A 25548-nucleotide genomic window follows, 5' to 3' on the forward strand; every position below is an offset into this window, starting at 1 on the left:
GCATTAATTTTTTTAGTCTCCCATAAAGTCATGAAATAACACTGAAAACAGGATCTGGGAAAAAGTTTATTCCCAGCTTTTTCACAATTATATGTAAGAATCATGCTAATGTAAGCATACTACATAAATAAGCAATTTTCATCAATATGGAGGCCACAATTTAAATAAATGCAAATTTAAATTGTGAATGTGACTGTTTTTGAAAGGCTTAATGATGCCCTTAAGCTCATGCCTTAGCTACCAAATTTCAGGCCAACTTTTTGCTACAAACCTCATGGGAAAATATCAAATATGTATACATTTTCTCTAAGCAACTTTAACAAACTTGATGTCAAAGAAAAGCTACCTTCCCTCCCTACCCATCTCCCATAGAAACCTTTCCAGTCTTAAAAATATTTTTTTATAGACATTCTCATAATCTCCCAAGGTTATCAATATAAAGTTTACCCACCTCATTCTCATATGCCATATTTTTGAAAAAATACATCAGTTTAATTACCAAGTAGTGTACAGAAAATCAAATTTTTAAAAATGTGCCACAGCTCTTCATGAAGATGAATTGCGTTTTTCTTCTCTGGTAGACATTGGTTTACAGGTCTTCATTTAATTTGCTGAAATAAGAAGTGATTCAGTAGATCAATACACTTAATAAAAAGAAAACCTTTCCATTCATCCTCAGTGTCTGGCTCTCAAAACTAGTACGAGAAGATCTCTTAATAAACTTATAAGTAATTAAGACCCTAGCATTTACCCTTGTGTACCTGACATTAGCAATGGTAGCTTTAGAGTTAATTCTAGTGGGATAAAGACATCATTCAGAAAAATCACACTATAAGTATCCTCTTTCAAGAATGCTAATTTAAGCATACTACCGAAATAAGCCTTAGGTGTTTTGTCCCTGTTAGCAAAGATTTGGAGTGAACACTTGGTTACTTTAGTTTCAGTGCTGCTCCAAGTTACATGCAAACTGGATATCCAGTTTTTTTGTTTACTGGAACCCATTAAGCAAATACCATGTGTTAGCACACACCTGGATGTCAGGTCTGCTTCAAAGAATTTCCAGACTCCAAGTTAATTCCTGTTGGTCCAAAGATGGTAGTTAAGAATACTGAAGAGATTTGTGCATCACTTACCTGCAGGGCCCGTCCTTTGGTCTCAATGGGGAGAGTAAATGCAGAAATGGCACATACAACACAGACCGATGAGAAAAGACACAGGGCCCCCAGGAGTGAGGCATTCATAAGAACCTGAAGGTCATAAGGAATGACTCAATTTATTGTGCCCAGTCACTTCTAAATGGATTTTTTTGTCATAAGGGGAAATCATCTCTCCACCTACATGAATGAATGTCCTTTGCAGCCATTCTATAAATTGTGCATTTCTGACATCTTAGGTCTATTTGGGCCCAGCTATTGTAGGCATCTTGAGTGACCCTGTGAGTTAGGACTGACATTAACACATACTGGCCAAGTCAGACCTCTCTGCACCCACTCCTCAGTATCTCCAGAGCAAACCAGTATCTGGGGAATATAAGAGATCTGGTTTCCCCCACTTTCTTACCAGTCTAGTTTGCTCAACTTCTAATTCTCATTGTTAGTCATGCAGGATTCCTCTGCCTAACATCCACTCGTCCCCCTTCAGTTCGGACAGGATGGATTAGGAGGAAGTTTATTTAGAGATGTAATCTAACAGTCTCTGAAAAGACAAAAATGGATTATCTATGTTCATGATGCTTCATGCGTGACAGTACTTTCTGTTTGGTTTCCATTTTCCACATTCAGACTGGATTTCTGCCAGTTGGCCAAGACCACGCTCTGTTAACTGGCTAGTTCAGACACTCCCCTCTCCTACATCTGTTAACCCAAGGCTGCCTCAAGTTAGCAAAAAGCCAAGCTCTTGGTAGTTGTCAACTAATTTCACAAGGATGTTTAAATAAAGTGACAGGAACAGCAAGGCTCTCTCCAGTCACAGAACACTGCAATTTTTGGACAGACCTAGAAATTAGCAGGTCTAGTCCAACCTAATATTACCAATGAGCCTAAAGTAAGGGCTACGTGATGACTTGTCCAAAGTCACATGTAGATCCCTCACACAATCAAGTGCTATTCAACCTCTTAGGTCCCCCTAAGATACAGAATTGGGGAGCCCATCTTACGTATAAAGCCTGTTGCCTTCCAAAACAGTAAATAATTCCACTCGCCATGCGAACAACCCATGATATTTACTCTCTGTTGTGTACTCACCCTAGCAAGTATTAGATATTTTCTAATTTATCTCCCAAAATAAGTTACAATTTTCCCCAGAGAAAATCCAGGCTCAAAAAAAGGGGGAAGGTAGGAACCAAAAGAAACCAGGCATTTGAACCATGACCAAAGTATGCCACAGTTAAGCATGTGTCTAGATACATCTGCCAATCCTGCCTTTTCTGTCCTTTAAAACCACAATTCACACCACCACCAGCCATATTCCTCCCCAACCTTTGCAACAGATTTTAAAGTCTTAGGTGGTGTGAGACCTGATGGTTTCAACTGAGGTTACATAACTGCTCTACTACCTAGGATCAGAGAGAGCAACTGCTGCACCCACCTGGCTTCCCTACAGAAATACCAGTCTGGGCTTCATAGCAGGACTCTAGCAATCCAGTAGATGTTACTGGATATTCTTCCACTAAGAAGTTCCTTTCTGCCTAAGTGAACCAAAGTCAATTTCTGTTGTTTGTAAGGAAGAAATCTATTGCCTGATTATAAAAATCATCTGAGAATTTTGTTACAACATAGATTCGCAGGCCCATCTTTTGATTCACTGTATCAAAAAGATCAATCTGTTAATCTCTACTTCTAAAAATCAGCCCAGACCAGGGACAAAGAGGGACATTACACAGTGATGAAAGGTTTATCCACAAAGACACAACAATTGTAAAGGTTTACCACAGAGCTTCAAAATATATTCAGTGAAAACTGAAGATCTAGGTAAATCCACATACAGTTGGAGACTTCAATGCCCCTTTCTCAGTAATTGATAGAAACTACTTACTAGTCAGCAAAATTGAGGACTAGAAGAACCTTACATGCCATCAACCAACAGGGTCTAACTGACATTTACAGAACACCTTACCAAACAGCAGAATACACATTCCTCTCTACAGCCCATGGAACATTCACCAAAATAGACCATGTTCTGGAGGCATAAAATGAACCTTAAAGGATTTAAATCCTAGGCGCGCCTGGCTGGCTCAGTCAGTAGAACATGCGACTCCATCTCACGGTTGTACGTTTGAACCCCATATTGAGTGGAGAGAGAACTTAAATCTTTAAAAAATATTTAAAACCCTAGAATATATTCTGACTGGAAGTATCAAGCTAGAAATAAAACAGCAACATCTCCATGCACTTCTAAAATCCAGGAGTCAAAACCTCATGAAAAAAACGATGAAAATACAGAATATTAAATGTGTGGGACACAGCTAATAGGAACAAAAATAAAATACTTAGGAATAAATGTGTAAGATACGTATCAAGAAAAATTATAACTAAAGAATATGTAAAATTGAGTAAGTCTATTTAGTTCTTAGAAAAATGGACTGTGAAAGTACTTCTCAAAATAATCTGTAATTCTAATGAATTCTCAACCTCTATTCAAAGGATTCAAAATCCCAGTAGGGAAAAAAAAATCCCAATAGGATTTTTGAGTCAATTTTGGGTGAAAAATTGGTTTTAAGGTTAATTTGAAAGAATGAACATATAAGAAAATATAAGAAATAAGAAAATATATAAGAAAAATCAGGGAACTTCTGGGACCATGTTCAGGTGAGAGAACTTGAGGGAAGTTATTAGCCTAACTGGTAGTAAAGTCGTAATCATTAGCAATGTGATACTGGTGCCAAAATCTGTAAAACAATGAATTACAAAGTAGCTCTAAGTATGGAAATTGGGCTTATTATAATAGCAGCATGGTAAATCGATTGAGAGGAACCAGACAAAAGGATAACTAATGGCCTGGGGACAAGGAGGTAGGTGTTTTGTTGCTTTTTAAAGCCGAATTCTTACCTCTGGCCTTAGGCCTTAAGTATAAACAAATTGTGAAAAGATCAAAGAATTTAATGTTTTAGATGAAACACTAAAAGCCTTTGAACTTGCAGTTTCATAGATGCATGAAGGATGCAGGCCAGTAAGCAGGACACAAAATGTGAGTTCCTCAAGTGAAAATGCTTGGTAAATTGATGACCTAATAATTTTAAATTTTGTATGCCAAAAAAAATGATAGTAAAATCAAAAGACAAACTACAAACATTGAAAAAAATATCTAGTATAATAATGGCTAAATGGCCTGTAGGAGAATTGCTAATCACATAAATAAGCAATTTGTCAAAAAAAAAAAATACAGATGTTTAATAAATCTATGAAAGATGTTCAGCTTTACTCATAATGAACTAAGTACAAGTTAAGGTATAATTTATTGTCTACCATATCGAAGGATTCAAAAAATTTTTACCATCCAGGGCGCCTGGGTGGCTCAGTGGGTTAAAGCCTCTGCCTTCGCCTCAGGTCATGATCCCAGGGTCCTGGGATCGAGCCCAACATCGGGCTCTCTGCTCAGCAGGGAGCCTGCTTCCTCCTCTCTCTCTGCCTGCCTCTCTGCCTACTTGTGATCTCTGTCAAATAAATAAATAAAATCTTAAAAAAAGATTTAAAAAATTAAAAAAAAAATTTTACCATTCTTTTTGATGAGGAAGGAAAGAACACAGATACTTAAGAATGTGGGCACCTGGGTGGTTCAGACAGTTAAAGTGCCCCACCCAGGTCCATCATCTCAGGGTCATGGGATTGAGCTCTGTGCCCCATGTCAGGCTCTGCACTCGGTACAGAGTCTGCTTGGGATTCTCTACCTCTCCCCTCGTGTTTGCTCACTCCATCTCTAAAAATGAATAAATCTTTTTTTTTTTAAGATTTTATTTATTTATTTGACAGAGATCACAAGTAGGCAGAGAGGCAGGCAGAGAGAGAGGAAGGGAAGCAGGCTCCCTGCTGAGCAGAGAGCCCGACGTGGGGCTCGATCCCAGGACCCTGAGATCATGACCTGAGCCGAAGGCAGAGGCTTTAACCCACTGAGCCACCCAGGCGCCCCCAGAATAAATCTTTGTTAAAAAGTGTTAATGTTATATCAAGGAGTGTGTATTTTTTTTTAAAGAAGACAGTTTGACAAGATCCATCATAATTTAAGATACATACACATTTTGACTTAAAAATTACCCAACAGGGGCACCTGGGTGGCTCAGTGGGTTGAGCCTCTGCCTTCAGCTCAGGTCGTGATCCCGGGGTCCTGGGATCGGGCCCCGCATTGGGCTCTCTGCTCCGCGGGAAGCCTGCCTCCACCTCTCTCTCTGCCTGCCTCTCTGCCTGCTTGTGATCTCTGTCAAATAAATAAATAAAATCTTTAAAAAAAAATTACCCAACAGACTTTTTCTACAAAATCATGCTTTTTTCACTCATATTCCAAAGTCATTCCCACATCTCTCTGCCCTATTGTAGGCAGGGAAAGGGGGGCTCTCTAACCATCCTAGCTAGCAGACCACCCCCATCACTATCTCCTTTCTCTGTTTTCTATGTTTACATAGCATTATTCATACTAACCTATTAGTAAACCATTCGTCCCTTGTCCATTCTCCACTAGAATGTAACTTTAAAGAATGTGGGATCTTGACTGTACAGTATAACATGAAAGAGCTCAGTGCTATCCGATGGCGAATATAGTTGCTCCCATACAGAGGTGTGTGCATGTCGGTCAGGGTGCCATTGTTTGTAAAAGCAGAACACAGGAATTATTTATTCACCCACCAAGTAACAGCTACCCCTGGCACAGCCATGCAATGGAAATCCATGCACTTACTTGAAAGAATGAGGTTAATCTACATTTACTAACATAAAAGATTACTAATGTGAAGAGAGCCGCGATATGCAGCTATGTGTGGACAGATGGACAGCGTGTGTGTGTGTGTGTTTACACACGGGCCCAGCTACATGTACACACACAGATGGACATAAACTGTAAAGAGCAGTCGGGACTCTATTTGATGACTGCCGTGAGCCCTGAAGCCTCACCCTTCCCTTCTCTTCTTCTGCCCCAACTTCTGAACTGCCACGAGAGCCTGGGTAGCAACAAAAGACCCACACCACACAAGCCGCCACCCTACTGTGGGACCCCTCACCCGGCCGCACTAAACACCCCAGCCAGTCTCCTTGCCTTGCCCTCTCAAGGTCAATTCAGAGCTGCTTGAGAGGGCTGTCCTGCTCTCCCATGAACCTCAACTCTGTAATTAAGTTAAAAAAGACCTTTCCATACCCCAATGACGTGTGTATGCATCATCAGTCCTGACTTAACAATGAAAACATGGAGGGCGTTCCATCCTTCTCCACAGGTGACTAGAACATGGACACAGATAAATGTAGATAGAAAATGCACATATTCATGGAAGTATGTGTACCTACTTGTATACACGCATCTATGGAATATACAAATATTACTGGTATGTACAACACCCAGAGAGCAAATACATGCATAGAAAAGAATCTGGAAGAATATGCCAGAAAACTCCCACTCAGCAGGGAGTCTGCTTCTCCCTCTGCCTGCCGCTTCTCCCCCTGATTCTGTGCTCACTCTCGCTCAGATAAGGACTTTAAAGATAATATGTATCTAAAAATGATGGTAAGCCTTGTTAATAAAAAAGAAAACCCCCAAACTATACATCTGACTCAAGAAGTACCTGAGAAACTAGAGTAGAAATTCAATAAAAACAAGCCTAAATGAATGTTACAAATCAGAAACCAATGGACTTGATAAATGATGAATTATAGTGGGAATATATAAATGTATAGAATGAAGAATGTAAAAGAAGAAATAATCACTAACACAGAGGAAATGGAGAAAAAAACATAGAGACTACTCCCCAGAGTTCTTTTTAATAAATTTGCATAAATATTCAATAAAAATTTTTCCTGACATTTACTCAAGATTTAAAAACAAACAAACAGGGACGCCTGGGTGGCTCAGTTGGTTGGACGACTGTCTTCGGCTCAGGTCATGATCCCGGGGTTCCAGGATTGAGTCCCACATCGGGCTCCCAGCTCCATGGGGAGTCTGCTTCTCCCTCTGACCTTCTCCTCGCTCATGCTCTCTCTCACTGTCTCTCTCTCAAATAAATAAATAAAATCTTTTTAAAAAAAAAAGAAAAAAAAAAACAAGAAAACCAAAACAACAGAAAAACCTGGTGGCCAAAAAGTGCATCCTCAAAAGTGCCAGATTCACTTTCACAGATCAGTTCTTTTGAATCTCCAAGGAAGGAAGGATCCAGGGCAAGAAAAGCTTCCAATTTCTTTTTTAATGAAACCAGAATGACAGCAGCTGCAGAACCTAACGAATACACAAAAAAACCCAACTGCCCTCTCATGTGTGAATGTTGATTCAAAAATTATAAATGAAATACTGGTAAGATAAAACCTAATGGTTCACTAACAAAGCAAAACACCCTGGCTAATGGGACCCTCACTGCTGTCACCTGCACCGTGGCTGGGAGGTTTTCCCTGCACACCCCTGCTCCCTCCCTCATTTACCCTGACAGCTCTTTCCCAACTAATAATCTCTTACATGTGCAATTGTTAGCAACTGCTTTTCCAAGGACTCAAACTGATTCAAGCTATTTCAATGAAATAGTTGGATACAAAATCAAGATAAAAAAAAAATTCAGGGTGCCTAGCTGGCTCAGAGGCATGTGTGACTCTTGATCTTGGGGTCATGAGTTCAAGCCCCACAATGGGTGTAGAGATTACTTAAACAAAAAATTTATTTTCTATCTAGAAAAAAATACACTCACAAAATGTTTCAATGCCCACTACATGCCAGGCACTGGAGAAAGAAATTTTAAAATGAGCAAAACATGCCCATATCCTTGTCCTCCCAGGGCTTCGAGTACTGGAAGAGATGGATTTTGGATAGACCAGCAAACAAATCAACTACAATCTGATAATCAATATGAAGGAAAATTTCAAGGCCACGTTAAGAGCTCACAGGGAGGTCACAGCAGGGAGACTGGGCTCAGTTTAAGGCCTCAGAAGGACTTCCCTGAGCAAAGAATTAATCATAGCTAACTGGAGATGGTGACAGAGTGGAAGGGGAGAGGGTTTCTAGTCCAAGGGAACAGCAAGTGAGAGAATCCCAGAAGGTGGTAACTGGGTAATCAACTACAAGAAGCGGACTATTCATAGCTAAGTATATGGGTAAGAGCACAGGCGGCAGCCTCACTGGTGGGGACCTATAAACCAAGTTGAGGATTTGGGTCTTTACCTACGAAGAAGGGCAAAGGCAAGACAAAAAAGGATTGTAAGCACAAGAACCACACAGATTCATGGATACTGGGAGGAGACGTTGAAGGAGAGTAAGAGCTTGCAGAAGGGAAGTGGTCAGGATGTTCTCTTGGCAGCCCAGTGAGAGGCTAGGGTTATTTGAACCAGAGTGGTGCCATTCGTAAGAAAGGAGGAAAGGTGAATGATGCAGGACCTGTACTAGGAGGGTCAATCCGCGTGTTTGGGATTGACTAGGATGAGAAGGGAGAAGAGAAGAGAAGGACAACCCCAGGTTGGATAGTGATGGCATTCATTAATGGGGACTGAAAGAGGAATGGATGTGGGGAAAGATATCCCAAGAACGACACTGAACATGCTGAATTTAAGATGATTTTGAGAAATTTGGGTGGAAATCCCAAGGAAACAACTAGATAACATGAATCTGGAGCTAAGTAAGGCCTAGTTCAGGCATACAAAGTTGGGAGTTGTGAGCATCTGATTAGTAATTAAAATCATTAAAAAAATGGGTGAAATCACCTACATGGAGACTAATATAAAAAAATGAGGGTCTAAAATTGAGCAGTAAGAATGCCCAACAATGGAAAAAAAAAAAAAAGAAAAAGAAAAGGAGAGGAACATAAACCACAAGGAGATGGGGAAGGAAAAACCTGAGACGCAGGAGGAAACCCACAAGTGCGCCAGGTAATGGATGCCCCAAGAAGGTGAGAGAAAATGAGGACATGACCACTTGTCCTTATAGTAAGGGAGAGGTCAACATGGGAGATTAAAACAAGGTTTAGGAGTAGAGGTATGGAGGTCATCAGAGATGCTATCAAAAATCATTCTGGTGGAACAGGGAGGGCTGCAGCTGGGCTTGTGGGGTGGGGGAATCTCTGGGGGGAGGAAGTGAGGACAGTGAGGGGAAGGAACCCGATTAAGTAGTTGGGCTGGGAAGAAGAGGAAGGAAAGCCAATGGGAGTGAGTTTATCACATGTTAGCTATGGAATCTTAAACACATTAAAATGTTGACTGGAAGGGTTCCACCTGGAGGGATGGATTGAAATCATGAGACAGATGTGATTATAAACCTAAAAAACTCAAAAGGCTCAGATGAAAAACCATTAGGAATGAGGAATGAGTTCAGTGAGCTGGCTGTTGGCCAATCAACAGCCAAACACTCACTAGTCTTTGCAAATACAGCTCATGCAAACTGTGAGACTAGAATTTATATAAGAAAACAATCCAGGGGCGCCTGGGTGGCTCAGTGGGTTAAGCCGCTGCCTTCGGCTCAGGTCATGATCCCAGGGTCCTAGGATCGAGTCCCACATCGGGCTCGCTGCTCAGCAGGAAGCCTGCTTCCCTTCCTCTCTCTCTGCCTGCCTCTCTGCCTACTTGTGATCTCTCTCTGTCAAATAAATAAATAAAATCTTAAAAAAAAAAAAAACAACAATCCATTCACAACAACAATGAAAAGCCTTAAAATGCCTAAGAATACACTTAACAAGATTTTCAGGATCTCTCACAAGAAAACAGTAAAATGTCAGCAAGGAGCATAGAACAAACATTGAACAACTGGAGACAAACTCTGCTCTTAAGTTATATTAGGGGAAATAGTCACTTTTTCCTAAATTAATGGATATATTTAATGAATTAATAATTAAAATCTTAAAAAGGTTTGGGCAGACAGGGGAGGCTTTGCGGCTTATTTGGGAAAGAAGAACAATGAGGTGAGGCTCAGGCAGCCAGTGTACTATAAATATCATTCAACTAACTAGAAGAATGACAATGATGAAACCAGAAAGATCAATGGACTAAAACAGCGAGGCTAGAAATAGAACAAGTAATTGTGAAAATGTAAGCAAACAGACATTTCTAACTCAGGAGTAAAAACATGGGTTATTAAATCAAGTGTGTAGGGACCACTGGTCCACCAGTTAGGAAATCACATTAGGCCTTCTACTGCAGTATCCCAATGTCCTGGTCAGGATTTTCCGGTTCAGGATCTGGGATGCATTCACTTCGTGAAGGCTGAGGCTTTTACATGCTATACTTCAATAAAATGCTTATATATCCTCTCTTCCAAAAAGAGAAGACTACAGAAGATTGGAAGGGAAAGTTCTATTTTCATAATCCTAATCACAGACCACAGAAGTTGTAAAGAAAACATTGATAAACATGAGTGTCTATGAACTTACAAAGCAAGGAGAACAGAAACAAGAACGAAAAGACAAATGGAAAATTGGAGCAGTATTTGCAGTATGTCAGAAAAATGGTTGAAACCCTTTATACATAAGAGAAAAAACATTCTCACAATGTTTTAAAGAATTGAAAAATGAGAAGGGCCCTAAATGGACAGGCTAAAAAAGATAAAATACCCAATTAAAATGTGAAAAGAGTATTCAGTCTCATTACTCACCAAAGAAAGACTAATTACAATGATAAAGAGATACCCTTTATTGCCAGTGAGATTTGCAAATACAACAAAGACTAACCAAACCAGCGGACAAGTGAAGCGGCAGGACCGCCAGTCCTCACTTGTACAACCTTCCCAAAGAGGGTGTTAGCAGTGTATCAAAATGGAAATAGAGCAAACCCCCTGACCTACCTACCAATCCAATTTCTAAGGAATTTATCCTAAAGAGGTAATTGCATAGCTGGATAAAAATGTAAGTGCAAGGCTGCTCATTACTGTTATTTATGATAGAACAGCATCAAGTAGTCTAGACCTTTAACAATACAGAACTGATAACTGAAAAGTTACTTTTTTTAAAAAAGATTTTATTTATTTATTTGACAGAGAGAGAGGGATCACAAGCAGGCAGATAGGCAGGCAGAGAGAGAGGGGGAAGCAGGCTCCCGGCAAGCAGAGAGACTGATGCAGGGCTCAATCCCAGGACCCCGAGATCATGACCCGAGCTGAAGGCAGAGGCTTAACCCACTGAGCCACCCAGGCACCCCTGAAAAGTTACTTTTGGAGTATACATATGAGAATACATTTTTCAGCATGAATAGAGGGCTTGACTTTTTATGGATATGAAAAATGTCAGCAACATATTGTTGCATGCAGAAAGTAGGCTATAAAAAGTATATGGAAGTTTCTATTCAAGATGGCAACATAGGAAGATCCTAAACTCACCTCCTTTCACGGACAGATTGAATCTACAGGTATATATGAAATCATTTCCTCTGAAAGAAATCTAAAAACTAGCTGAGCAACTCCTACAGATAGGGCAAACAAGAAAGAAAACCCACATCAAAACAGTCGGAGAGGCTGAGACACAATCTTGCCCTAAACCCCACTCCTGGTGCAGCCATCACAATCAGGAAGGAATTTAGAACTCCAAGCTCCTCCCCAAGGAGCTATGGGTCTGAATCCCACATCTGACACCCCAACTTCTAAGACGCACCAGAGAGATGAGCCCCTACAACATCTAGCTTTGAGAGCCAATGGGTTTGTGTCCATGAGATCCCCACAGCCCCAGTAAATGAAGAAACCATTCTTAAAGGGCACAAATGCAATTACCTGGCCAACTACTAGCCCCCTAACTCCCTCCCCAGCCAGAGGCAGAGATAGCCCGGTCAAACACATGCAGTCTTTTTATGAAAGAGGCCTGTTTGCTTAAAGCATCACCCCTGAACACACAACTAACTACTTTGCTTAAAGCATCACCCTTTAACATAAGCATCTCCTTGAACACGCAACTAGGAATCTACTGAAATACTCTCCAAAGATGGAGGCCAGCAACGAACAATTCTGCACTCTCCCTCAGCCTTGCTGCAGAGATCTGGTTTCTCCAAGGAAGGAACTTGTGCACATGTCTGGTGCCCTAGTTTTTGTGGCTATTGCCCAGGGGATACCTCCTGATCACCTGGACGTGATGTCTAGCAAGGCTGACCTTCCACAGGACTGTAATAAAGAATTCCCAGCCAGCTACCCTGCAGGACTTAGCAGGGGGAGAGCCAGCAGACCAAAACTCCATCTTTCTGGAAACAGGAGCTAGCTATTAGCTTGTCTTCATAGGTTCCACCTGAAGGTAGACTCCTAACTAAATACACATCTAGCCACCAACTGCCATCCTCTCCAGACACTTCAGGGGGTGGGTGCTATCTTCTCCCTCTCGCTCACTCCAGGTCACCAGTATCTCCTGGAAAAGAGCTTAAACCTATGTCTGCCCCAGTTTGGGTGGCTGCCAGCCAGGGGGCACCCCTGAATCTCCTGGTTCTGGTGGCCAACAGAACTTATGTTCATAGGTCTCATAGGACTGCAACCAACAGAAAGAGTTCTAAACTGGCTATCTACCCTCGGCCCCCACCCAGAGCACAGCACTCACAGCAGACTGAAACACAACCCCAGTCTTTCCGTGAAAGATGCCTATTCTATTCGTTTATCTTCAAGGTGTGGCCTGAAGGGCAGACTTCTTCTTCAACAAACATTTAGAGGCTGATTACAATGCTGTCCAGAGATGGAGACAGGCAGACTGCAGCTTTACGCTCTTCCTCTGCCTCACTCTATAAGTAGTAAAAGCAACTACAACAATTTGTTAATGGATACTCAGGATAAAGAGATGTTAACCATGACATCAAAAACAGAATGTGGAGGGGAGTAATGAGTTCAAATTTAAATTATTATCAACTTAAACTTCTTGGTGAGTCCAGCTAAAGGTTTGTCTTTTTTTAATAGCTCAGTTTCATTGATATTTTCTATTGTCTTTTTAGTCTCTATTTCATTTATTTCCACTTTGTTCTTTGTTATTTCCTTCCTTCTACTGACTTTATATCTGTAAGAAATCTAACATAAGCCTCATAAGTCACAAAGCAATAACCTAGAGTAGAAACACAAATGATAAAGGACCCAAGTCTACCAGTACAGATAATGATCACATCACAAAGGGAAAGCAAGAGAAGAATAAGAAGGAACAAAGCCAGAAAACAATGAATGAAATAGTAGTAAGTACATCAGTCATTACTCTAAATGCATGGATTAGGGCATCTTGGTTCTTTCCACAGAGCCAAGATGCCCTTCAACAGACAAATGGATAAAGAAGATATGGTCCATATATACAATGGAATATTATGCCTCCATCAGAAATAATGAATACCCAACTTTATCAACATGGATGGGACTGGATATTATGCTGAGCGAAATAAGTCAAGCAGAGAGAGTCAATTATCATATGGTTTCACTTATTTGTGGAGCGTAAGGAATAACATGGAGGACATTGGGTGAAAGAGAGGAGAAGGGAGTTGGGGGAAATCAGAGGGGGAGACAAATTATGAGAGACAGTGGACTCTGAGAAACAAACAGAATTTGGGAGGGGAGGGCGATGGGGGGTTGGGGGAGCCTGGTGGTGGGTATTATGGAGGTCACGTATTGCATGGAGCACTGGGTGTGGTGCATAAACAATGAATCTAGAACACTGAAAAAATAAAATTAAGTCAATAATAAAATAGATACATACATACATACATACATGGATAAGAAAATAAGACCCTTCTGTATATTCTCTACAAGAGATTCATTTCAGATGTAAAGACACACAGACTGAAAGCAAAGGGATAGAAAAAGATATTCCATGAAAATGAAAAGAAAGCTGTGGTACTTAGATTTTCTCAAACAACATAGACTTTAAAACAAAGACTATGATAAAAGACATAATTACATAAGGATAAAGGGATCAATCCAATGAAAGCATGTAACATTTATAAATATGTACACACTCACCATAGGAGCACCTAAATATACAAAGCATTAACAGACCAAAGGAGGAAACAGACAGCAATACAGTAATAATAGGAGACTTTAATATCCTACTTCAATGATAGGTAGATTGTCCAGACAGAAAATCAATAAAGAAATATTGGCCTTAAATGACACCTTAGGCCAGATGAACTTAACATGTACAGGAGATGCCATCCAAAAGCAAGAGAATACACATTTTTCTCAAGCATACACAGAATATTCTCCAGGATAATACGTTATGCCACAGAACAAGACTTAATAAATTTAAGATTGAAATCCTATCAAGCACCTTTTCTGACCCAAATAGTATGAAACTAGAAATCAATTATAAGAAGGAAATTGGAAAATTTCCAGATATGTTGAGATTAAACTACACACTATTGAATAGCCAATGGGTCAAACAAATCAAATAAGTCAAAAAATACCCTGAGACAAACAAAAATGGAAATACAACATACCAAAACTTATGGATACAGCAAAAGCAGTTCTAAGGAAGTTAATAGTGATAAATGCCTATATCAAGAAACAAGAAAGGTCTCAACTAAAAAACTTAACTTCATACTTCAAGGAACTAGAAAAAAGAACGAACCAAGGCTGAAGTTAGTAGAAGGAAGGAAATAACAAAGATCAAAGTGGAAATAAATGAAATAGAGACTAAAAAGAAATAGAAAAGATCCATGAAACTAAGATCTACTTTAAAAAAAAATTAAGAAAACTTTAGCTAGACTCAGCAAGAGAAAGGATTCAAATTAAATCAGAAGTGAAAGAGGAAATGTTACAAATAAAATCTTAAAAAAAAAAAAGGGAAGGGGCACCTACATGGCTCAGTCAAACATCTGCCTTTGGCTCAGGTCACGATCCCAGGATCCAAGTATGGAGCCCACGTCAGGCTCCCTGCTCAGTGGGGAGCCTGCTTCTCCCATCCCTCCGCCATTCCCCCTGCTTGTGCTCTCTTACTGTCAAATAAGTAAATAAAATCTTAGCGGGAAAAAAGAGGAAATGTTACAATTGATACCAAGAAATATGAAGGATCGTAAGAGACTAGTATGAACAATTATATAACAACAACTTGGACAACATAGAAGAAATGGATTAATTCCTAGAACATACAATCTACTAAGACTGAATCATGAAGAAATAGAAAATGTGAGCAGACCAATTACTAGTAAGGAGGTTGAGTCAGTAATCAAAAACTTTCCAACAAACCAAAGTCCAGCACCAGACACCTTCACTGGTGAATTCTACTCAACATTTAAATACCAATCCTTCTTAAATTCCTTCAAGACACAGAAGAAGAGGGAACACTTCCAAACTCATTTTACAAGGCCAGCATTACCCTGATTCCAAAACCAGACAAGGATGTCCCAAGAAAACAATAGGCCAACACCTCTGATGGACATAGATGTAACAATCCTCCACAAAATATTAACAAACCAAAATCAACAATACCTTAAAAAGATCATACATTATAATCAAGTGAGATTTATTCTAGGGTTAAGAGATGGTTTAATATCCACAAATCAATGTGATATACTACATTAAACAAGATGAACAATAAAAATACTGATTATCTCAAAAGATGTAGAAAAGCATTTGACAAATTCAACATCCATTTATGATAAACTCTCAACCAAGCGGGTATAAAGGAAACATACTGCAACATAATAATGCCTGTATTTGACAAGCCTGCAACTTACATTATACTCAATGGGGAAAAGATAAAAAGCTTTTCCTCTCAGATCAGGAATAAGACAAGGACACCAACTTTCCCCACTTTTATTCAACACAGTATTAGAAATGCTAGAGGAATTAAGCAAGAAAAAGAAATAACAGGCATCAAAATATGAAAGCATGGTGCAAAACTGTCACTGTTTGCAGAAACATGATATGATATACAGAAAATGCTAAAGATGCCACCGAAAAATGTTAGAATAATGAATTCAGTGAAGCTGCAGGATGAAATGTTTAAAAATATGTTGTGTTTCTATACACTACCAACAAATTTTTAAAATATTATTTATTTATTTATTTGAGAGAGACAGAGTGAGAGAGCTTGAGTGGGGTGGGGTCAGTGGAGGAAGCAGACCCCCAGCTGAGCAGGGAGTCTGAGTGGGGCTTAAAACCAGGACCCTGAGACCATGACCTGAGCTCAAGACAGAGGTCAAACAAACTGAACCATGCAGGTGCCCCAAGAAGAATTAATATTTTTAAAAGTCCATACTACCCAAAGTAACCTAGAGATTCAGTGCAATCCTTCAAAAAACTCAAATGGAACTTTTTTCACAGAAATAGTACAAACAATCCTAAAACTCATATTAGAACCACAGAAGACCCCAAACAGCCAGGGAAATCTTGAGAAGGCATCATCACATTTGCTGGTTTCAAAGTAGATTGCAAAGCTATAGAAATTGAGACAGTGTGGTATTGGCATAAGAACAGAAACAGATCAATAAAACAGAATAAAGAGCCCAGAAATAAACCCCTATATGTTTAGTCAATTAATTTACAGCAAAGGAGCCAAGAATATTCAATGAAGAAAGAAGAGTCTCTTCAGTAAGTGGTGTTGGGGAAATTGGACAGCTACACACAAAAGAATGAAGCTGGACTACTATCTTAACTCATTCATAAAAATCAACTCAAAATTGGTAGAAGACGACAAGATTAAGACCCCATAAAACTCCTAGAAGAAACCAGAGGCAGATTTGATTTCTTTGGATGTGATACCAAGAGGAAAGGAAATGAAAGTAAAAATAAACAAGTGGGACTACAAACTAAAAATCTTCTGCACAGTAAAGGAAAACCATCAACAAAATGAAAACACAACCAACAGAATGGGAGAAAATATTTTCAAATCATGTAGGTCATAAGGGGTTAAGAGCCAAAATATATAAGCAATTCATATAACTCAGTAACAAAAACCTCGAAAAATCTCGTTGAAAAATGGGCAGAGGATCTGAACAGGTATTTTCCAAAGACGACGTTCAGTTGGCCAATAGGTGCATGAAAAGGTGTTCGACATCACTCGTCATCAGAGAAATACAAACCAAACTTTCAATGAACTTGTCAGGATGGCTATTATCAAAAAGATAAAGGGCACTTGGGTGACTCAAGCCTTTGCCTTGGGTCCTGGTCCCGGGGTCCTGGGATTGAGCCCCACGTGGCTCCCTGCTCAGTGGGGAGTCTGCTTCTCCCTCTCCCCGCCTCATGCTCACTCTCTGTCTTAAATAAACAAATAAAAGTAATGAACGGTTGGCAAAGATATAGAGAAAACAGAACACTTGCTTACTGTTGGTGGGAATATAAATGGGATAGCCACAATAAACACCAGTACGGAGGTTCCTCAAAACATGAAAAACAGAACTATGCTATGACCCAGTAATTCCACTTCTGGTTATTTATCTAAAAGAACTGAAAAATTTGAAGACAAATATGTACTTCCATGCACACTGAAGGGTTATTTACAACAGCCAAGACCTGGAAACAACACGAATCCATTGATGGATGAATGGATAGAAAGAATATGGTATACATATACAGTGCAATATTATCCAGCTAAAGAAAAGAAGACATCCTGGCCCTTACACCAGCATGGAAAGACCCTGAAGGCATTATGTTAAGTGAAATAAGCCAGACAGAGAGAGAGAAATACCATATGATGTCATCTGTGTGTGGACTCTGAAAAAATAAAAACCCCAAACTCACAGAAATGGAAAACAGATTGGTGACTGCCAGAAGTGGGGTTGTGGGGGGGGGGGTGTTTCTGGTGTGGGGAGGTACGATTTGCAAAACAGGTAAAGGGCATCAAAAGACACAAATTTCCAGTTATAAAATAATTCCTGGGGATCTAATGTACAGCATGGTGAATATAAGAATACTGTTTTGTATATTCAAAAGTAGCTGAGAGAATAAATCTTAATTTTCACCACAAGAAAAATCTGTGATGGGTGTTAACCACACTTACTGTGATCATTTCATAATATATACATACAATTACAATGTTGTACACCTGAAACTAGGAAGTTACATGTCAATTATATCTAAATTTTATTTTAAAGATTTTATTTATTTATTTGACAGAAAGAGATCACAAGTAGGCAGAGAGGCGGGCGGTGGGGGGTGGGGAGCAGGCCCCCTGCTGAGCAGAGAGCCCAATGCGGGGCTCAATCCCAGGACCCTGAGATCATGACCTGAGCTGAAGGCAGAGGCTTAACCCACTGAGCCACTCAGGTGCCCAATTATATCTAAATTTTAAAAAGTATATGAATTGTGATCATATTTGGGTAAAACGTATATACATGTTCATTCATACAGACATATAGTTAGAATCATGAAAGAGCTTCATTAAAATATTTGTATTTGTGGGGTGCCTGGATGGCTCAGTTGGTTAAGTGTCCAACTCTTGATTTCAGCTCAGGTCATGATCTCAGGGTCGTGGGGTTGAGCCCAGGAACAGGTTCAACACTCAGTGGGGTGTCTGCTTCTCTCACTCTCTCTTTCTGCCCCCCTCCCCAGCATGTGTGTTCTCTTTTAAATAAATCTTTTAAAAAATAAAAAAAATATTTGTATTTGTTATCTCAGATAAAATATTTTAGGGAATGACATTTTAACTCAAATTTGTAACTTTTGTGTTTTCAGCATAGAAAAAAAAAAACATGGAAATCAAATTACTGAAAATACAATAAACACAAGCCTAGTTACGACCCTATGTCAAAAAACACTGACAAACACCCTCTCCTAGACCAAACTCTAGCCAGACTGCTCTAAGCTTCTTCTCACCCAGCCTCAACCTTGGTCTATAAAAGACCCAAACCAACAGTAGACTGGTTTCCAGCAGCTGAAGGCCACAGCCCGCCAAGATGACCCTCAGTCCCATTTCACGTGCCTGTAGGAGACACTCAAGTCCGCCCCTTTGTGCCAGTCAGTACCTGGAGGTACAATATTTGTACAGGTTTCACATGGGCCAAATCCTTTGTTTCCACTTTTTGCAATTTTTCACTTCCCTTGGTCTACCGCCCCACCCCCACATTCTCCCTGTAAAATGCCAGCCACCCCGGCACAAACCAAAGTTGATTTCCGTTCACCCTGGGCTCTTCTTCCCTATTGCAATAGTTACTACTGACCAAAATACGTCCTCGCCCCTTTAACTAGGGTCCAGCTTGGTTTATCTTTCACGATACACACGTAGTTACTCAGTAAGTATACTGCTTATTAGCGGGATGCCTGGGTGGCTCAGTCAGTGAATTGTCTGCCTTCAGCCTCAGGTCATGATCCTGGTGTCCTGGCATCCAGCCCCGTGTCAGACTCCCTGCTCAGCAGGGAGCCTGCTTCTCTGCCCCCCCCCTCCCCCATGCTAACTCAAATGAAAACTTTTTGAAAGTACTGCATATTAGAAATTACTTATGAAAAAATGAAATGTGTATTTTTTTCATCCCCCTTAACTTGCAAAGTGCGGTATACAGTCTCATGCATTGATTCACTGGGATTCCATGTAGCCAGTCAGGAATTTGACAGGACAACGAAGTCACTACTTAGCTAGGGCAATGCAGTTCAAGGTTTTTGAGAGCCCTGAAAGATAAACATTTGGCTTTCATCTTTATTTATGGTAGATTTTTTTTTTCTGGGCAGAAATTTAAATTTTTTATGTAGTTTCTTCCTTGACCTAAGAGAAACATCTTCCAGAATTCTAAAATTTCTTTCCACAGGAGTAGGACATGGCAACCTGAGATTAAAGTCTTACCATAAGCTTGTTCTACCCTGGTCCTACCCAGCCCCACAGTTCACTGAACAGCAAGCAGAGCGCGCTTTTCAAAATGCAGAACTGATCCTGTCACTTACCTGCTTAAAACCCTTAAATTATTTCCCACTATTCTCAGGACAAACTCCCAGGTCCTCACAATGCCTCTAAGGCACTTTCTCTCCCTGCATGTGTCTCCGTTCTGCTCATCACAGCAAGTTTCTATTCCTGGAACATACTCATCTCTGGCTTCTCCAGGCTTCTTCTGTACCAGCAGGTATCCTACTGGAAATGCTTTTTCTCTGTCAGTTGTCAACTTCTCATATTTCAGGTTTCAACTCCAATGTCACCTTCCCAGAGAGGTTTTGCCTAAAAAGACCTGCAGCACTTTGACTCCCTATCATATTACCTCACAAACCCTTCTATAAGGTGGAATTATCTTAATTGTTTGCATATTGGTAAATTCCCAACTTGAATGCCAGTCTCTTGAGAGAGAGAATCTTGTGGTGGTGCTCTGCCAAACGCTTCAACAACAGCCTTTCCCCAAAAAAGTCCCACTGCTACCAGGTGCCAATGTCCAGGGTCCAAATACTACCACTACGGGTAATTTCATGATCTGACGGGACATCAAGCAGATCGCAGAATTGCTTGAAAATTTAGAAGTTCATTTTCACAAGCCAGTGCAGGCCAGCTCCCACCCACCCCTGGAACCTCATCTGGCTTCTTTACAGACACCAAAAAATGGAACTAGAACAATCCAGCCACAGAGTCAGTGGGCAACAAATGGTGACTGAAGGTTGAATTGGAATAAAAGAATTCTCAATTCTACGCCATCAGATACTGTAGCTTGGTGGAGTCTTGTGTGTGTGTGTGTGTGTTTTCCAACTGCCAAACTGTATGTAGATTTGCAGGCAAGTACTTTGAAGTCAACTTGTTAAACGGGTCATCATAAGAAGTTCCTAAATAAAGGGCAAAAAGAGGAGGAGGAGGAGGGGGAAGGGGAAGAAGGTTGAGAAGGGAAGGAGGAAGAGGAAGAATTAAGTGAAAGTAAAGCTTCTCTCCCACTTGTTATTCTCCCTGTGGATGGCCTGGCCTGAAGGCAGTCCACAGGCCAGTCTCAGCAGGTTTGCTCTGAGGACTTGTTGGAACGACCCTGGTGGTCCCATACTCAGCCTCAGTCTCTGGGTAGAATCCAGCAGTCTTTTCATTATCAAGTTACACCTGGTAATTCTGATACACGCTCAAATTGGAGAAGCCCGTCCAAGGGAAGGTGGAGGGACGGATTATTAGCTCCCAAGAGTGACGCCAAGGCCTTCCTCTCTGCCTGGAGCAGCTCACCCCACCCCAAACCCAAGCAGATATCCTAGGAGCGAAGAGATCTGGGATTCTGACCTCCCATCCAAACCCATCAAGAAAGCAAAACATCCCAATTGCACCGTGTTCAAAATACTGGATTTAAAAAATGTATTTTTGTTATTGAGAGATATTTATTTGAAACATTTAGCATTTGGCCTTCATTATTAGTGATCATTGCTATTAGGTAACATTTATTCAGTGTTTACTATGTGACCAAATTTGGGCTAAGTGTTTTCCATGTATTTTTTTGTTGTTGTTGTTTTCCATGTATTAATACTCAGAACAAACCTATGTGGTGGGTGCTGTTTTGATCTTTATCTTACAGATGAAGGGACATTGAGAGAGGAGCAATTTAACTGTAAAAGATTGCGACTCCCTGGCCATAGGAGGCTAAAGCAGGTCAGAGCCTATGGAGCCAGAAGACCTAGACACAGTTGGTGATCTTCCCGATCCACAAAGCCACAAAAAGTTGTGTGGCCTCTAGGGAAAATACCCACGAATACCCAAAAGACAGGTTTCAAGTGGCTGAAAAACAGAGATGCAATTTCTACTTAAAGCTCAGAAAATAAGCTAGACCAGAGCTGGGTCATCCAGAAACAGGATTCATATCTTACTTCTGCTTTTACCACTGTGTTTTCTGAAAATGGTGAAAGCAGTACAAAAAAAAAAAAAAAACTTTGAAAATCACTAGACAAAAGCTGCCCTCGTTTTTCCTTAAGGTGAGGGGGAAAACATTTCCCAAATAGTTAAAAACAAATGAATAACAGCCTAGTGGGGGCAAAATGTGTTAAGTTATAGGAAATGCACGTGACAGTCTGTCTGCTCGGCCCACAAAACCTTCCTTTGAAAACTGCATTTCCCCAGCTGCATTTGCAGATAACCTTGACCCCTGGCCACAGCTGATTGAGCTCGAGTATGAACATCTGACCAGACCTGGCTATTGACCGTCCCTTTTTTGGGAGGAAGAAAGAGTACCACCATGTCTTCTGGTGGTTGGATCTAAGGATCCACGTTTCGTATTCCTGGGATGGCCAAGTACACAGGCAAGCATAGCACACTGGCCTTCAGGGAGAGGTTCGTAAATCTGGAATTCTCGGAAAGGTGAAGGAGTGACCACGGACCCAGACAGACATGAGGAAGAAAGGGCCTGGGTCCCTATCACCTCTACTGCTTGGACCAGAACCTCCCATGGCAGCCAGCTCAGGTGGATTTCCATTTCTGTGGTCAAAAGAGAAGAACCAGTGCAGGCAGAGTTCATCCCTTTGAGAAAACATGACCACCCTGATCACCCTATCTGCCTCTGTTTCCCTCCAGAAACAAGGGTCCATCCATGAGTCCAGGCCACCTCTGGATTTTATCCTAGGACCTGGTTTCCCCTAGCATTAGATGGCCCCTCCCTGCCTTTCCATGCTGTGTTTTTTTTTTAATTTTTTTCTTAATTTATTTATTTGACAGACAGAAATCACAAGTAGGCAGAGAGGCAGGCAGAGAGAGGAGGAAGCAGACTCCCCGCGGAGCAGAGAGCCTGATGCGGGGCTCGATCCCAGGACCCTGAGATCATGACCTGAGCCGAAGGCAGAGGCTCCAACCCGCTGAGCCACCCAGGCGCCCCATCCATGCTGTGCTTCTTGATTGTACCCCTGGACAGGGTCGGGTTCAAACCCACTCATATTCAATTGCTCAAGCTTCTCATGTCCTCCATTTCTTTTCCATCCTCCTGCAACAATGCCCAACAAAATCCAAATTGTGCACGCAATGACATACATGCTATTGACCAACTACAAGGCTGGAAACATTTACTTAGCCTCTTTCCCTACCCAAATTCACCCAACAATGGGAAAACAACCTCTCAAGAATACTCATGATGTCAACAGAAATTCCCTGCTTAAACCTTTCACTTGAAAGAACCCGGTGTCCCGCTTTTCCCATCTCCTTTAGACTTATCCCCGCTACAGAGACTCCTGGGCTGTACCTGGGATATAAACGGTGCCACCATTGCTCCAATCCGACATAGGGAGCCACTGGTCCCCATCCCCAAAGCGCGCATCATCGTGGGGTAGACCTGGAGGGAGGAGCATAGGAAGCATCGGTTAGCTTGGGCTCCTGCTTTCCCGACTCCCCTGCCCTTCCTCCCCCAGCCAGGCTTCCGTATATAGCAAATACCAGCTGTTCTCTACAGGTGTGTAGGCTATGAAATATAGGACATTCGTGTTCTCAGGCACCACAACACTGAATTTTTAAGTATCAGAAAAATAAACACTTAGAAATGAGCCTTTAAATGACCAAATTCCAAAATATGTTTTAATTTTTTCTTTTTAAAGATTTTATTTATTTACTTGACAGAGATCACAAGTAGGCAGAGAGGCAGGCAGAGAGAGAGAGGGGGGGAAGCAAGCTCCCTGCAGCAGAGAGCCCGATGCGGGGCTCCATCCCTTAACCCTGGGACCATGACTTAGCCCAAAGCAGAGGCTTTAACCCACTAAGCCACCCAGGCACCCCTGTGAAATGTGTTTAATTGAATATTCCAAGTATAATTTCAAACAGTTAAGCTCTGGAATCAAACAGAAGACTTCCACTTTAGAGCTATAAATGTATAAAGTAGTCCTACTAAAAGTAAAGAAAGTCCTCCCGCAGGGGCACCTGGGTGGCTCAGTCGGTTAAACATCTGCCTTCTGCTCAGGTCATGATCCCAGGGTCCTGGGATTGAGTCCCGTATCGGGCTCCTTGCTCAGTGGGAAGTCTGCTTCTCCCTCTGCCTGTTGCTCCTTCTGTTTGTGCTCTCTGACAAATAAAATCTTCAAATAAACAAATAAACATAAATAAATAAAATGGAATTTTATGGCATAATCTACCTTTTAAAAAAGATTTTATTCGAAAGAGAGAGAGACAGCATGAGCTGGGGGCCGGTGGACAGAGAGAGAGGGAGAAGCAGGCTCCCTGCTGAGCAGGGAGATGGACATGGGTGCTGGGATCCCAGGATCCTGAGATCATGACCTGAGCCAAAGGGAGACGCTTAACTCAATGAGCCACCCAGGTGCCCCCATAATCTACTTTCTAAGTACTGGCAGAGTTTAATAAGTAAGCAAACAGTACTTAACAATTTATAGGGAGAACGCTTTATGAAAGTATGGTTTTTTAAAACTCGAGAATTCTCTTAAAGCTCTATAATACCCATAATTTTTAATCCATTCACTAAAGCAAAGCACATTGCCTCTTTACTTGGTCACATTTTATTAAGCACCATTTGTCCAGTGTAAAGTCAAGAAGCTGTCTGGCCTCAGCGGACACTGTTGTATTTTTATAAGAAGGTCTGGGAGTGGAATGCCTTTTTCGGGAGTTTTTTTTTTTTTTCTTTTTCTGGAAAATGAGACTGCTGGCTATAACAGAACAATGGATTCAGACAGATAGTGGTGATATCAGAGCAAAGAAAGTAAGTCCTCTGAGTGGAGTAATAGAAGACAATCATCTTTAGGTACACGCCTTTGATTTTTTTAAACAATTAGTATCAAAAAATTTATTTAGAAATGACCTTTTAAATGAATTTATTCCAAAATATGTTAAGTTGAATATTTCAAATGTAACTTCAGAAGCATACTGGATTACACAGATCAACTATGTCAATTCCTATTTTTATCACTATGGGGAGAAAAGAATATTTTTCTCTGTGGCTTTAATGATTTGCACAGACCTTATCGGTAAGCTGAACAGATTTCTGTTTCCTGAGATGAAAACAAATGCAGCCTCCCCTCCCTGCGCTCTGCTGGGATTGCCCTCCTTGGGCAAGTGTGCCTCTGGCCCAGCGCAGTGGGACCCTTCCAGAGAGACCAATGGAAACCGCCACCCACACCACATCTCCTGACCAGGGAGTTCTGCGGGCCTTTAGTTCTAGTGGAAATAGCCTCAGGTCTCGTCTGACAGGCAGATCGGAGCACACCCTGTTAAAACCCACCACGTCCTGGTCAAGGACCAAACACTGCCCACTGTAGGCATGGTGCTTCTGCAGGCGACTGGCCTGAGGGACAGAGTAGTCAGAACACAGCAGCAGAGTGCACACAGCACACACCAGAGACACTCCCTGAAGCCCCAAGCCCTGGATACCATAGAACCACTTCCTCATAAAGCCATTACGCTCAGGAGTAGGAAACCCAACAGGCTCATCTAACACAGAAGACGGAGAGTGCTAAGATGGAGGAATTCCTCCCAAATGAAACAAGTTAAGCTCAGGGCCACAAATCTAAGTGGAACAGAGATAAGTGACATGCCTGATGGATAATTTGAAGCAACAATTTGTAAGGATACTCACTGGGCTTTAGAAAAGAATGGAAGACTTCAGGGAGCCCCTTACCACAGGGATGAAAGAGTTGTAGAATCAGTCAGAAATG

General features: G+C 41.1%; 1 protein-coding gene across 4 annotated transcripts in view; it reads right to left on the reverse strand.

The window, feature by feature from the left end:
• The window catches only part of SVOPL (SVOP like), a 75476-nt gene continuing 49928 nt past the window's right edge, over positions 1 to 25548 (reverse strand). For 2 of the 4 annotated variants that reach the window (XM_047694921.1, XM_047694924.1), the window contains 3 exons: positions 23139 to 23228; positions 1134 to 1247; positions 1 to 611 (listed from right to left, as the gene is read on the reverse strand). In XM_047694921.1, coding sequence (XP_047550877.1) covers positions 600 to 611; positions 1134 to 1247; positions 23139 to 23228 — 216 coding nt within the window. In that variant the 3' untranslated portion in view covers positions 1 to 599. Of the gene's footprint in view, positions 612 to 1133; positions 1248 to 22265; positions 22385 to 23138; positions 23229 to 25548 lie in introns of those variants that run through there. The other 2 variants (XR_007121489.1, XM_047694925.1) reach the window with 2 other exon arrangements.

The sequence above is a fragment of the Lutra lutra genome, chromosome 11 (genome assembly GCF_902655055.1).
Source record: "Lutra lutra chromosome 11, mLutLut1.2, whole genome shotgun sequence".
In the NCBI taxonomy this organism is placed as follows: Eukaryota; Metazoa; Chordata; class Mammalia; order Carnivora; family Mustelidae; genus Lutra; species Lutra lutra.